Here is a 15,813-nt window from a genome sequence, read left to right as displayed (position 1 = left end):
GACAGCACGTGCCTACACAATAGCCACTATTTTGTCTGTATAATGTTAAAAAAATAAATCACAAAACTCTGACAATTCAGAGCAGTGTCCCGGTGTTTCCTGGGGTAACTGCTCTCCCTCGAACGCTAACTCAACTCTTCCCACAAAAGCACAGGCACAACTTTCATTGCTGTGCAAGTGCCTGAGAACTGGCTGATTTTATGGGGTAGCATAAAAGAGCTCATGCTGATGAACGTTAGTGGATTAGCTCTGAATCTCCCATCTTTGGCTGGTTTAAGCCAGATTCTTAGGTTTACTGCATAGTAACTGTGGCCAGCAGTGGCTATCCCTTTCTCAAATACCTAGCTGCAACCTGGGAGGGTCATCAACAACTACTATTCAGCCCGCAGGTAGAGCCGGCATGTACCTACTGTATAAATACCCAACAGGCCAGATTCATTCCGGCTTCTGCTGGCACAAGCCAGGGTGCTGGTGACAGAGAGGCCGATGTGGCCAGGAAGCATTGCACAATGCCGTTGCAGACTTTCTCCTGAAGGCATCGGTGATGGATGGCTCCATTGTCTGGGGATGGGGCACGGCCAGCACAGCTGGCACAGGGGCTGGCTTGCTGCATCCCCCAGCAGGCAGGCAGGACTCTGCCGGCCTCGAAGAAGCCGTGCAAGCCTCTCTCGCCTGTAACCTGCGGTAGCAAGGCAGCCTCCCCCGGCAAGGGAAAAAGCGACAGCCCCATAAAGGTTCACGCTGCCCTTCTGCATGGTGATGCTAACTGGAGTCCCACTCAAGCAGGACTTTCAACATCTGTGAATGCATCAAGGGCCACAAAACCTTCCAGTTAACACTTACTTCTTCAAAACAAGACCATGGGCTTTGTGGGCCTCTAACTTGCCTCTTCTGTGCTTTCTCTCGCAGCCCTAGCAAGACTCTCTGGAGTGCTACGGCATGTAGAGCCCTGCTTGGCAGTTTCCAAATAGAGACAGAGCTTGGTTGTCGTTGGAGGGAGGGTCTGTCAAAGATTTCAGGTCGATTCTGAGTTTCCCCATCCCAACCCTGCTAATCCTAATGAAGAGCTGGCAGAATGCCACAGGAACTAAGGAAGTAACAAAAGGCTTTTTGGTTTGCTTTTCTGCAGACAAAATACTTCTTGTATCCTCTATATTTTCTTATTTAATTAACACTACACATGTTCTCCTTTTCAATCGAAAATCAGAAGAGTATTTGCGGGCAGCGTGAGCAAGATCTTCCCCAACAAGCCCCAACCTAGAGCCATGCTTAAGGCCAAGCTCTAAACCCCTAACTATGGTGGCACGGATGGCGCCACTATAATCATGTTGTTTTCCAGTTACGCAGATCAGGAGTAGGCACTGCATTATTTCAGGAAGGATATGTTTGGATTAGACACTGGATTCTGGGGGGGTGTATGGGGGGGTAATTATTTGTCCCATCAAACTGTTTTAGGTCCTTACAGATGGCTATTTGGGGTTCCAGGAATACCCAACTGTACTGCTAATTTTTACAATGGGGGCAGTTAGAAGTCAGAAGAACCTGACTGTTATGGTTAGTGAAAATAGTAGATTTGTGCTGATAAAACACTACTCAGCATGTTTTTTGCTTTCTAGACGTAACCACCAATGCACTTAATAACAGGACTTGAGCAAACTATACTGTGTGAATCAAACACATAAAAGTATAAATATTCCTTTTTTTAGAAGGCAAGTCTTAAAAAGTGCATTATAATCAACTACCATGGTAAAAGGCAAAATATCCAGCATTACCACACACACAACTGGCATAATGTGCTTTATTATACCCTTAGCTTGAAACTGGGTAAATAAAAATGAAATGACCAAAGTACAGTCTCCTGCACAGATTAGGGCACTGAGGACAGGAGGCCTCGGAGAATTAGATCTGAAATCCTTTGTCTTCCTGATTACACTCTGGAAAAGGTGGACATGTCCGGAAGACTGAGGAAGCTACGCTGCTGTTACTGCTCTCCAGGTCTCACTACTCTGACCTGTACCTATTTTAAAGGTTCTGGATGCTGGCAGAAAAAGGCTTTACGGAAAGTAAACACCACCTGCAGTTTATATTCACAGTACTAGAAAACATGCAGTTGGGGAAAACATGCAGTTGTTCATTTTTAATAAAATGGTTTAATATATGGCCAGCGAGGCAGTATTAGGACAAAGCAGAGGATGACACTGTTATGGCCCTGGGATCCATCCCCAGCTTTGCCGCTGCCTGCTGTGGGGAGCTCTGTGGACCGCTCAGCCCGTGGCTGGCTACACGCACATAATGGCAGGGGTAAGCTCACACGTAACACACGCCTGCGGCTTGTGTGGATCTGTGTGCAAGGAGGCCCAGGCTTTTGCTAGAAATGCAAAACACCATTCTTTGCTTCATTAAGATTAGAATTGTGAGGCATTTTTCAGCAAAAATCTTTCTTTTGGTCAAAAATGTCGACTGAGTGACATCAAAGTATTGCCTAAATAAAGTCTACTTTGCCAAGCTGTTTGCCTGGGGTGGCAGGGGGATGGATATTCTGACAAAGTTCAAGCAGTTGTTTAGGCATTTTTCATGAAACGGCATATTCTGGTTGCTTTTTTATTCAGAACAACTTTTACTCTTCAAATTCTTCCTATTTTCCTTTAAAGCATTATGTTGCTCTAAACTTGCCGCAAACCTTTCTTTTTTTTAAAATTTTAACTGAAAGTAATAATTTAAAAAGCACCAACATATTTTTTTCTTTCAGTATTTCAGAAATGTCAGCAACCTCTTAAACTCAGCTCAAGCACTTCTATAGCTCTAGGGTGTACCACCCAAGGAACAGAAGCTCATAGCCATCTATCTACCCACCTACCTCCTTCACCGTCATATTTACAAGGGTTGTACTGATGGGAGCTCTGAAAGAATGAAGTGTAATGCAGTTTATAAAAGGAGCTGGATGTGAATCCTTCCTATCTCAAAATCCAATAAAGCTTATGATTTTTATTGCATGTGGGAGTCCTTTGGTCTATGTAATACTGATTAGCAGCTTGGCCAGTAAGTCTGATAAAACCAGAAAGTACTTTCGAATATATTCTGGCCAGAGACACCTGGGAGTGAAGCCTGCGTGTTGCAGCTGATGGCCCCAGGGGCACACACATACCTTGGGATTTCTTCCTTGGTTTTGTTCCATCTCGCTATGGTTTTCTTCCATTCCCTCCAGAAAGAAAGACTTCAAGCCTCTCTTATCCTTGAATCTTCCCGGAAAGGAGGCATCATCGCAAAACTATTGCCCCTCACCTTTCCAACACACATGAACCCAAAAAATTTACAACATGCTTCAGTCAGGGCTCCGGACTGGACTTTAATGGATCCCAAACAGAGCAACGCAGCATTCTTACTCCTGATCTCATTTAAACAAGGGAACACCAGGAATAACATTACTCCAAGTCAGCAATGCTTCCCCGGTGCTAATCAGGCCATTAAAAAGGCGTAAGCAGTTTGTTTGATACAGAGGGACAAAGACAACCACAGAAATGAATCAAAGACAGGGAAAAATTAGAGATTAAAAGTAATAATACTCCCTTCAACAAACCACAGTCTGAATGCATGATAAGTGACTAAAAGACACAATCACTGCAAGATCTAGAAACAAAAAAATGTCTCCTGACTGACCGAATGAAATGTAAATTAAACTCGCTCTGGAACAGAAGCATTTCCTTCACAGGGCAGTCCTCACCGCCACTGGGAAATCCAGACCTGTTTGCTGCAAACCAGGGCAGCTGCAGCCGACCCTCCCTGATCTCGCTTAAGGAAAACACACACGCTCAAAGTCAACAGTTGGAGGGAAAGGAAGAAAAACCCAAACACGGCAGACTTGCTAGAAGAGATTTCCATGGAGGTTCCCTCCCCATTTGCAGGTGGCTTCCAGTTAGCCAGGGTCAGGGACTGCCCGTGTGGTTTCCTGCCTGCTGGCTTTTGTAGCTTATCTAAATCTCATCAAGATATGCAGTCCAAAAAAATTAGAATGGCTAAGTACAGAAATTAGGGAAACTAAATACAAATAAGCCTTGGTTTGCACTTGTGCAGACGAGCAGGGGAATCTGTGCCCGTGGGTGGGACGCATGCAGTGGTGCCAGCCCCTCTGCCAGGGCAGTCAGGTCGGGCTGCGGCACATCTCATCTGCAGACGCCAGGTCAGGTCTCGTTAATGCCGCTGTGCCTGCCCAGGAACCAAAGCCATGCCTCACTCTACCCAAAACACTCTGGGAAACAGCTCAGCTGCTTCGAAAATACCCCTGACATCAGTTTACAAGCCTGCCTGCTTTGACTGTGGTGCTGGTGCCCGCCGGCAGGCCGGTGACACCGGGTATCCCCATCCAGGCTCGCAGCCCTTAGAGGGGTGGCACACACGCAGTCCGTGTCTACGTGTTTTGCGAAGCTCTGGGCAGACGCTGGCTCTTGCAATGCCGTGCATGGGAGCAAAGCAAAAATCCAACCAGGAATGTATGCACAAGCTACCATATGGAAAGGGCATTCTCAAATTAAACCCTGAAACCCAGATGAGATCTGAGCAAAGGACAGTTTCACTTAAAGGAAATCTCTGAGGTCAACCAGCAATTAACTGAAAGGTTCTGATTGAATACGCTATTGACTGCGCTCACATCAGACAGCTTCCTGTTTATTATACCTTATGGGCTGTCTAGGTGCCAAGACATTAAACTGTCAATAATCTATTAATACTAAACAGCTCCTCCCTCCTTCCTCCCCCATGCAAATACTCTTAGGCTAAGAAACTGCACTAAAAAGATGGAAATTTTTGAAGTGAGATGGAAATGAGCTTTTTAGGGTGTTTCTTTGCTTGGTTCCAGCTGAAAGTACAGCAACATTCATAAACAATATAACATGCAGACTATAACTACATGGAAAAAATTGTGTTAAAAAAAATCAGACATGATTGAGACCATATCCTGAAATCTGGCTTTCTTTTCCAAGCCATCTTTAAACAGTCTAAGTTAAATTTAATTAACAATTTACAACAAGGAGAGAGAAGTTATTTAAAGAGAGGCCTACAGGTCCTTAACATTCAGTGTCTGGGAAACAGTTGTATATAAAAAAAAAGTTTTAATGAATTTAATAGAGAAAAGCACTTTAATTAAATGCTGTCAAAGAGGATTGTATTAATGACTGCACACAAAGGAATTTAAAGCAAGCCAAGTATATTTAGCAAATAGGAAGTAGGCTTTCAGAGGCTGCAACTATTTATGTTTCTGCCATTGCAATGCATCTAGGAGATCGCGTTGCCAATTGAAAGCAGTTATGTTATTAGATATGATTTTATTTATTATGGATTATTAAAATTTCAAATGCTGCACAGAATACATTTATTTCACTTCTAAAATGAAAGAACAAAGATATTTCCTGCTTGTTCAGTAAGAGGAAAAATAGAAGAGGAAATAAATAATAAATAATAATAATAACTTAGCACTTAACTAGTGAAGTGCTGTCCAGACAGATCTTTTTATGGGGCCTGTTGAGTCCTGGAATTTTAGTGTCTCTCTTTCTTTCTGCCACAACTGGATGGATTCGCAGTTGATACCGCAGCTTCCCTCAACACAGCATGGAAAGAGGAGCCAGCTCTTACTCCTCACGGGCAGGATACAACTCCTCGTTGTATGCTGCGGTAGCACAAGGGACTTCTGCAATACTCTGCATGTTTCAAATCTAAAAATTACCAAAACCCCAAGAAGTAAGAAGAAATCAGGGTTGCCAAGCTTTTTGCAAGCAAGATTGAGAAGACGAAGGTTTTCCAGACCTAACCAAGAGACTTAGCCACACAACTCTCCTAAAAGCCCCGAACAACTATGGGTCTGCATTAAGCCTTTCTGCAGAATGTGCTCGCCTTCCTCAATATCCATGTGATGGGACTTGTGGCAGGAAGGAAGGGGGCTCTTAGCAATCCTCCCTGCCCACGTGCCTTGGATTCAAGCGCAGCACATCAAATGGGCACGGCCTAATAAGAACATAATGTAGAGGTCCAAACCATCAATTTGAGAAAAAGCAACTAGAAAATTCAAGGGTGTCAACATTATTTTGTACTATGAGGGTACAAATAGCATAAAACTATATTTAATCCAAACTGGAAACTGAAGAATGTTTTTTGACACAAAGTTAATGAGACGGCTGGGTCTGTAATATCCAGGATACGTTCTGTGATTTACCACATCCTTTTTGCCATATGTAATGGTAAGACATTAATAGTGATTTTAGAAGTTTCAAACTTCTCAATGCTCCACCAGAGGCACCTTATATGTGCTTGTATGCCTTGGTTTCTCAATACCAAGGCTCTTTTAAGTTAGGCACCACAATGTGAGTTTGTCCCAAATTACTGGTTTTAAAATGTATTTATTTGTACTTAAATATAAGATTTTTACCTTCTAATTTGAAACATGAAGAAGTGAGTAGAACTGAGGGAAAAGACATTGGAAAGGAGGCACAAGGGGATACCTACTTCCTTTCACAATGTGAGTAGCATCATAAATGGTGAAGTTCAATTTTCTAAATACATTATCTGATTTTTGTTTAAGACTTTTATTAAAGTCATGTGTGATGTGTGTTGAGAATGTAGCCTTTGTTGTTCCACAGCTAGGGATCTTGCAAACAGCTTCACTTTGTCTGTGCCAAGATATTTTGGAATATTCTTTGAAACACTGTAAGCATAGATGACTGTGAGAAAAAATATGTGCTACTGTACTTCTGGATACTTGATGTGTGAGAATAGTGCATACACAGAAAAACATTTCCTGTTTCAATCTGCAATTCCTGTAAAAGTCCATACAAACATGGAACAACATACACAGCATACTAACCTGGAAAAAACCATATCCCTGCACATATTACAGTCTCTGGGTATTTACAACCATTCGGGGGGGGGGGGTGTTGGAGAAAAAAAAGAAAAAAAGAGGAAAAAAAAGGAAAAAAAAAAAAGAAAAAAAAGAAAAAAGAAAAGTCCACACCAATGAATTTCCAAAAAGACTGGCCTGGAGCAAGAAGACCGAGCATCTATGTCCTGCTCTGTCACAGCCTTACTCCCAGCACTGCCCAGAAGCTGCACAATTTCCTTGGGGGATGCTGTGCAACACAGGAGGAAGAGCATCTTGCTTGCTGTCAGAGATCTTTGGGGGGCAAGCAGTGCAATGTGCTCTGGTAGCACAATACAATCTTGTTTTCCTCCCCATGTAATTTTTACGATTGCCTACCTACACAGAAAGGCCAGCTGCAATGACCCAGGGCTCTAACTTTATCCAAAGATTTCTGTAAGGAGCCTGAGAATAAAATGTTGCATACGGCCAGTAGCCTATAAACATTTACACCTCTCTAAAGCCTGATATTGTCATTTATGTGCAAGTGTGAGGGACAGGGAGTATTTAGGGAGCATACAAATGAAATTAAAAAGAGCAATATTTTTAACTGCAAAAATTTTCCAACATAAATGGAACAGAGGCTCATCTAGTGGCTTTTCAGCCTTCAAGATTTGCCTGCTGCCAGCCGGCAAGCTTCAAAGGTTATGTGAATTTAAAGAGCTTTATTTAGTAATCTCGCTCTAGATGTTTGCTCATCCTCAACCTACTACGACTCCTTACAACGCTGGCAGCTTAGCATTTATGAGAGGGCCAGGACTGGAAGAAATGAGGGCTAAATCTGGTCAAATTGTATGTGAAAGGCGAAAAGGTGAGATGACAGAGAGCTACAGTGATGTCATTTGCTAAAAAGACGACCTGTCAGAGCAACATCAACGCAAACCACCACCCTGCCAATTACCGCCAAGGCTCCGCAGTGCTAAATCTGCACGTTCCCATTTTAAGCGGAGTTTCTGCCTGGAGCATCCCACAGCGGGAGGCAGGGCAGCCAGGGCAGAGCTGCTCTGGGGCAGCCTCACACAAGCTGCTGTCTGGGCAGAACCGCCTCTGCCTCGAACAGGGCAGCATGACAGTGCACGCGTCCTCGGCCCCAGGGACGGCCTTTACCTCCGCCGCGGTGCCAGTACCCTCACAGTCATCTTCGCTGTAAGAAGCTGGTGAAGAAAAACACCAGCTGTGCTCTCAGGGCTCCCTCGCTTAAGAGTCCCACCTCATTCCTGCCCTGTCCTTGGTTGATCCTGGACCAAACAAAAGCTGGCCCGGAGCAGGTGGCACTGAGGTGGCCTCGTGGTTCCAGGAGTCTGAACAAATACAGAAAGAACGTACTACTTTGACAAGACTAAACTTGCCACCTCAGGAAAAAACAAAACTATCCACTTTACTCGATCTCCCATTTCTAGGGTTAAATGGAATAGTACTAAACCTCCACTAATTTCAGAACAGAAGCAGTTTTGCTTTAATTGCAAGTACACTCCCCACTATCATTTCAAGGGGAATCACAGGCTTAAAGTTAATAAAAATCAGCAGCACTTTTCAGACACATTAGATATCCACACTAAACAGAAACAGCTGAGAAGGCACAGTAGGCAGGTTTGGCTATAGCAGTCAAAGCTCAGCGGCTTTCCACTGCAATTGTGATAACTATCAATCACAAGAAGCTCTATCGGACACCTCAGAGTCACATGTAAGGGGTTCGTTGTCTGATATGCGCTCCCCTTGCCTTTGTCAAACCTTGTGAAAGGCTCCTAAGCTACTGCGGCCCGTCAGGAAAATGGTGTGCACCAAAAGGATGGAAAACCAGAGCGCACAGCCACAGCTTTTGTTCCAAAATGCAGCGTGTCTGGCTGCAGGGCATGAGTACCGAAGCAGTATGAGAAAGCAGTTCAGAGGTGGAAGCCCTCTGAGAGTTTTGCGTGTACTGCTTTCTTCAAAGCGAGAGAGTCCCCTACCCACACCCAAAAGCAGACACACACACCATAGAGATAAATGCAGACTAAGTGGCATTTGCAATATATACTGCCTTCAGCTTTAATACTGGACAGAAACAGAAGATACATAGGGTTTGGGTTTTTTTCAGTGGTTTTTGAATGGTTTTGATTGAAAAGAGATACTGAAATTGACTGTTATTGTCTAATTTTGATAAGAGAGAGAATGGAACTCCAGATAATGTAACAACTGAAGAAGACATATTCTCCAGTCACAAAATTCACTGATCTCGTTCTGACATGCATTTCCCCCGTAGTTCTAAATCAAAGACAAAATAAATACTCCAGCTGCAACCCACCCAAACCAAAGCTCAGAGCTTTCTGAGTGGAATGAATAAACCTGCAACACAAATATCTCTAAAAGTCCATTTGGGCTTGTTGAGTACACATTGTCTCACCAGTCTTGACCACCCCTGTCTGAGCAGACACCACATCCAGCCACGGAGTAAGAAGCTGGGAGAATCAAAAAGCAGTGGGTATCCATCTATGGGCTGTCTTTTGGGTTCAGAGAAATGATCAAAAAGCAAAACTATCAGGGTGCAGCCATTAAGAATGAATCACAGGGCACAGCATCCCCACAAAAAAAATTGTCTAGATAATACAGTAAGCACCAAAGTCAGAGAGCTAGCATGGTTTGGGAAAGCAGTTTTTGTCCATGTCTCCCAGACAACTCAGTCCTGATTTCCAGTATGCAAAATCCCCTGCTGTAACCCACACAAACACGGTGAAAACTCACTGTGCCCATCATCCTATAGATCATTAAGCACACCATGTTCCCCTATAGAATAACACAGTTTTGCTTCACTCATCATCTATGATTGTCTAAGTATAATTAATTAATACTATTTTCTAAGAAAAGAAATTTTAAGTCTCACTGTTTTTTCCATCTGCGTGCTAAGCATTGTGTGACCCATGAACTCTAAGACGTTGTTTAGAATCAGATATTTCATTAGGAAGCACTACTGTGGTGTTCATTCCCCTCTTTATTACTTCTAGAAAGAGAATATGAAATTAGTTTCATTGGATTGCCATCGCCACTTGCCTTGACCCATTTTTACGAGGGCTCCATGTTCTGCTGTTTTGTATTTCATTGTCATTTCTAAAATATTTGTTCCCTTCCATCCCTCACAAAATGACAAAATTAGTATTTCATTTACTTCTGTGGTAAGTTATTTTCCGCGTATTTAAAGAGAGACCACAATGTTTGCAGCGAACACACAATACAAAAGAGCCTTCCTACAGCTTTCTGCTATGCCTTCTTTTATTTACTAATGTTCCTCCATGATTTATGATCTGAACTATTATAAGTTGCCAGATTTGTCTAAATTAAAGCTTCTGAGAAAAAAAGGGCAGAGGGACGTCATTTAAAAAAAGTGACAAAAGTAACAGTGTATCAGAAAGCATGTGAAAACCATTCCTGTTTCTTTAAAGTCAACATTTGACTGCTCTTAAATCAATATGTACCTACCAGCTTCAGCAGCGCTATCTGTCAGCTTACGTAGAAAATGAAAGGCAAGGTTTCCCTGCTCTCTGAATAGCAGGTACTTTGCTGCAGTGGTGGCTCATTACTCCAGGGAACCGGCTTATCCACCCCAACACTCCAGAGACAACAGCTTGATTCGTCCTTTGCCCAACTGAGTCAGGTTTCTCTGCCCTAGCAATTAGCAATGAATTAGCACTACATTAAAGTGCCAGGCAAGATGCTTATTCTCTGGAGTAGTCATCTCGGACACAGCAGAGGAATAGTGGGAGAAGGGAGAGAAATTAGATTTACTGTGTCCCAGCATGTCTGTAACAAACACCAAACCCCTGGCTGGCAATGGGAAGCGGCTGTAGGCACTTCTCAGCATTAACACTCCAGAAAGGTCCAATGCCAGCCAACAGCCCGGGAACGGTGGGATTTAGGGAGGGACAGAAGGTAAGACAGGGTACCCTCACCTCTGCAGAGTAGGGAGCTAAACACAGAAGCATGAGGACTGCTTGCTGCAAAGTGACTACATCGCATGCAGTCTGTCCAACAGATCTACGTAAGAGCCAGGCCAGGCCAGATCAAAGGTCCAGCCAGGATCCCGCGTCTGATGGTGGTGGGAGAGGATGAGAACAGAGCAAAAATATAATAATGCTTTCCAGCATACCCTCCCATCCTCCAGCAACCTGTGGCTCAGGCACTCCGTAAATCAGAGGTGATGTCCTTGTGGTATCCAGCTAGCAACAAACTCACAGGTCTCTTCCTTAGTCCCACAGCAGCACTTTGTGATTACACCACGTTGCACATAACAGGAGGGAGAAAGAGTCACTTAGTGCACACCTGAATTTCCTTAAAAACCAAGCGAGCGGCTGGGGCAAGCTCAGCCTGCATGCATAGCAACATGTAGGTGTAGCGTGAATGCTCTGCAACCAGCATGTGAAGGAAAATCCATGCTCCGGCATGCCCATATGGTCACACCCGATGCTGCCAGAGAGCACAGCCATGGCGCAGAGCTCCACAGGGCTCACATTTTATGATTCCTCAGCACAATAACAAATAAATCAAGTGTGCAAGGAGGAATTTTTTGTGTGCTGAGCTTCCACTATAGACATTTTTTATTTCAGAAACAGGAAAATATTTGATTAAATGGATTAATACATGGCTGACAGGAAAAATCTAATGGAAGAGAGCAAAAAGACAATGTTTATTTTTAAAGCCCTTAACCTAAAACTAAATGGGGAGGCACAGGCTAGTAATACTGAAAAGAGGGCAAGAACCTGCCACAAAAGAACCAACAATCCCATAAACATCAAGAGCCAAATTCTCTCCTGCTGATCTTCAGGGAAGTGGTTGAGTGACCATCCATGGAGGTATTTAGAAGACATGTAGGTGGGGTGCTTAGGGATGTGGTTTAGTGGTGGACTTGGCAGTGTTAGGTTAATGGTTGGACTTGATGATCTTAAAGGTCGTTTCCAACCTAAACAATTCTATGATTCTGTGATTCTACAGCACTACAACAACTGCCCCACTGCACACACCCTGCCCTTAGAGGACAGAAACCAAACCCAGCCTTGAGGTGATTCCCTCACTGAAGGTGTGCCCAACCCGGTAATCAGCAAGTGAACTACACAAAACCCATCACAAACAAATCTTTGCCATTTCCAAGAAGCCGTACTGGGGAAAAGGCTGAATTTTATCTATCCATTATCTTCGGCCTGGTTGTGCCTCTTGTGATGATAGCCAGGAGCTTCTTCCAAGTCCTTCAGTCTGACAGAGGGGCATCCCCAGCCCAGAGAGGGCTCGATCGTGGTGGCAGGGAGCTCTGGCAGCAGCATGGGGCAGCCTGTTCTCAGGCTCTCCCAGTCTCACAGCTGGAGGAGCAGGAGACGCAAGCATCAGACACAAGTTACTGTACGCACATCAAATCCGTCAGAGCAGAGAGAAAGATGGGGTGGGTGGAGACAGAAAGCAGAACTAAGAGCCTCCTGCCTGCTTCGGTGCTAGAGTACTGCATCTGCTGTTAGTCACAGCACTGCTGCTTGTATCTGCTTCAAAGGATTGTCATCTTGACATCAAGGCTGCAGGTGAGGGCTCGACTTACAGTGCACTTCTCACTAGCAAAGCCTGCAATGCAAAGTAGGTTGGTGACTGCAGCTCTTGGATATATCCACCCCCTGCTAAAATGCAGCCAGGCACCATGGCAGACATTCTGCACCCGCCACCGCTTTGAGAAGGAAATGAGAGTTGCTTTCCCACCTGACACTACGGAGGGAATTTCAGATAGGCAGAATGTAATTACTTGGCCTGGAGTTCGGCCAGGAATGGGGCCCAAGACCCCTACCCTTATGTAAAGTGTCACAAAATTTCCAATGACTGCAAGTGTGAAGACCTCAGCTTTACGTCTCTGGCTGCTGTCATTGATTCTTCATGGCTAATTACCTAATAGTGACCCTTGCAGCAAAGCCAAAAAACAAACCTTGCTGCTTGAAACAATTCAAGTCCCAGAGACCGAAAACTACGCAAAAATTGCTTGGTGCAGGGTATCTTTTGACAGTAGGGAGCAGGTGGACAGCAAGCCTCCTGTGTCTTGCACTGGTTGCATGCCACTCAGAAACCTACTGGGGTTTTCGGATGGGCAAACATAGCTTTAAAATGCAGCACCCCCAAAACACAAGCCTACTGTATCAACTGTATACCAGGGTCTCCAGAGTTTTGCTGTATATAGTTGCCAGCTGGTTCCATTTATTTTTCTTCATTTTTCATATTTTGACTGTAATAAATAATTAATCCATGGCTTTGTAACTTGCTGACAAATACAAATGCATTGCATTCCAACGCAGTGTAACGTGTCACTCACAAGAGCCAACCTGCACGATGCAGAAAAGCAATGTGCAGAAGGCTTTGGAAAGTAGGCTAATCATCAAGGTCACCTACAAGAGCTCAGGGAAACTTTTTCTTCAAACTGTCCCTTAGAGGATATTCCTACTTGCTGTGGGCACCAGAACTGGGTTAATATGTTCAAATCTACACAGGTCTAGTCGCCTTCCCACATGTTAGCTTGGCCCTTTACCCTTTTGTAGCTCCTTGCCTCCAAGATCCCACAAACTTTTGGGAACATGGAAGACAAAACTTGCAACATTAATGACTTAGAGCACTTCCCCTACTTTATAACTCTGAGAATCCAAACCCCAGGAAACATTTTTTTTCTTCCAGGCAAAGACCGAATGGAAAGCAAGGAGGAAGTCAGTAGCAGAAGAGACAAAGGAGACTGAACTAGGCAATAATTAATCTGGGTGAGACCAACGTGTTTCAGAAGGGGCAGGACTACAAGACAGGAGAACCTCCCGCCTTTGGAAAAAGGTGACTAGATAGTTGGCAGCAGTGCTAGCAGCAGCAGAACAAGAGCAGCGACAAAGAATAGTGGCTGAATGCCAAGGTTCACAGCAAGAGTAGCAAAGCAGTGCAAACTGCCATCAAACAACGGGGAGAGCAAAGGTGGGAAGAGGAACTGTGAGATTATCAGAGAAACACACAGTACGGACAACTCTCTGAGAGCGGTCACGCAATGGGATCAGGTGAATGGCACCAGGCGCCAGTGGCAATCCAAAAGGATGGTCTGCTGTGGGAGGTGTCACCTCAACTTTTTAGATTGCAAAAACATCTCCTGAGCCTCTCTTGACCATCAGCAGATGCTTGGGTTTGTGACATGCATCAGTAGTTATTAGGAATACGCATAAGGCTGATTTTCTCTTCTGACTGAAGCTGGAACTGCAAAGATGAAAAATCTTGTAGTATTTTAACTTCATTTTCCCTACGCATATTTGTATCTATTTATTTCTCACTCTATTAAGACCTGAGACACGGACAGAACAAAGGTGCACAAACCAAAAATTCATACTATAGTCACAAAGGTTGTAGAGAGGAGCAAAACAATCCTGAGGAGGCTGTGAAATGAAGGCCCGTTCCCCACAAAATACTCAACACGGTCATTTCAGAAGTACTTTTAAGTTTCAGTGAATATATAAAAAACACTTCTCCGTGTTACACTCTTCAAAACCCCTGTGTTACCCATGTATGGACAAACTTCCTCTCCTACCCTCCTACTTTTCCTGAAGTGTTATCTGGCTCCTTTGAACAAAAGCAAATGTATGGCTGCAGTTGCCTGTTGGCCACCATTTGAGAGGGGGTATCAGGGGTGCTCAGGGTCTGTGAGAACAAGCGAGTGGCCAAGTCCCCGCTCCTGTTCTGCTTCCTAAATAACTGCACACTTCTTGCTGTTGCTGAGGAACGCATTTGTACTCCTCTGAATGTCAGCAGCTTTAGACAGCTGAATTGTGTTTCAGCCACAACACAACTACTGACACCAAGGGAGCTCCATAATATCACTCCTACTGACCTTGCTGTTATCGGTGGCATGGATTGTCACATCCCTTCTCTTCAACCACCAACACAAACCTGCACACACTCACACATATGCTGCAACATACACACAGTGAGCTCTGAACCTGAGAGCTGTGGCTTGCATGTGGCCCTACAGACAGATGAGAACTGGTGTGTTTCAACCTGCAAAGCAGAAGGAAGCTGGAACCAGTTGCTTCTCTCTACCTCTGACAGCTGTTCCCCCCTGCAGACGCCCCGAGAAGGAAGTTAGCGCTCTGACCTGCACGGGCTCAGGAGTGAGCTGGACAACATGCTGCATACGCTCACTGTGGTGATGTCTGGACTCTTCCTCATAGATCACATCCCTCTCATGCTGGGGAAGGTTCAGGAAGCGGCGAATGGTGCAGAGGTTCTCCCAAAGGGTGCGGTTTTCCGGACTTGGGTTTTCTTTCCAGCGAAGCAGCTCACACAGCCAGCCCTGCAACAGTAGGGTCAGCACAGTTAATTCACTGAGCACCAAGGAACCAGATGTGAGTGGAAGGTCAGCTAGACTTAAAGCTCTGTGCTGCAAGTTTCGCTGGTCTCACCTCACACAGAACACCCCCTACCCTCAGCTGCCCTTTGGTCTCAACAAATCCTTGATATATTATATTTCCTGCAAGTTGGAGAAACGGACACAACCAGCAGTGCTTAACAGGAACCAGGAAGCACAGCATCTTGCCCCCAGGCATGTTTAAAATGCTTAAAAATAAATATTTTTCCTATAAAAAACCAGAGTTGAAATAAAGGTGCACCTCCACTTATGTTTCAGAGCCCCTTTATTTCAGAGCCTCATCCAAGCAAAAGCAAAGGAGACATAACCCCTGAGGCTTGCTAACAACCCTCATGCTAAGGGTTGCAGCTGCAGGACCAGAAATTCAACCACTACTGAAAACGTTTACAAGTAGGTACTATCAAGTAGAGACCTCTGATCTGCTGTCACTATGTTGCATTGACTCCCCCAGCTCTGAACCCCACTAAAATTTGACAGTGTTAAATAATCAAATGGCCACTTAGAAGATGCAACCTCACAGAAAGGG

At 44.4% G+C, this 15,813-nt stretch overlaps 1 protein-coding gene across 2 annotated transcripts in view; it reads right to left on the bottom strand.

Moving 5' to 3' along the window:
• Positions 1-15,813, bottom strand: part of SATB2 (SATB homeobox 2) — a 134,571-nt gene that overhangs the window by 10,829 nt on the left and 107,929 nt on the right. For both annotated transcript variants that reach the window (XM_072874513.1, XM_072874514.1), the window contains exon 10: positions 15,015-15,212. In XM_072874513.1, coding sequence (XP_072730614.1) covers positions 15,015-15,212 — 198 coding nt within the window. The remainder of the gene's footprint in view (positions 1-15,014; positions 15,213-15,813) is intronic.

Source organism: Ciconia boyciana, chromosome 10 (genome assembly GCF_034638445.1).
Source record: "Ciconia boyciana chromosome 10, ASM3463844v1, whole genome shotgun sequence".
In the NCBI taxonomy this organism is placed as follows: domain Eukaryota; kingdom Metazoa; phylum Chordata; class Aves; order Ciconiiformes; family Ciconiidae; genus Ciconia; species Ciconia boyciana.
This window is presented reverse-complemented; position numbering and strand designations above follow the sequence as displayed.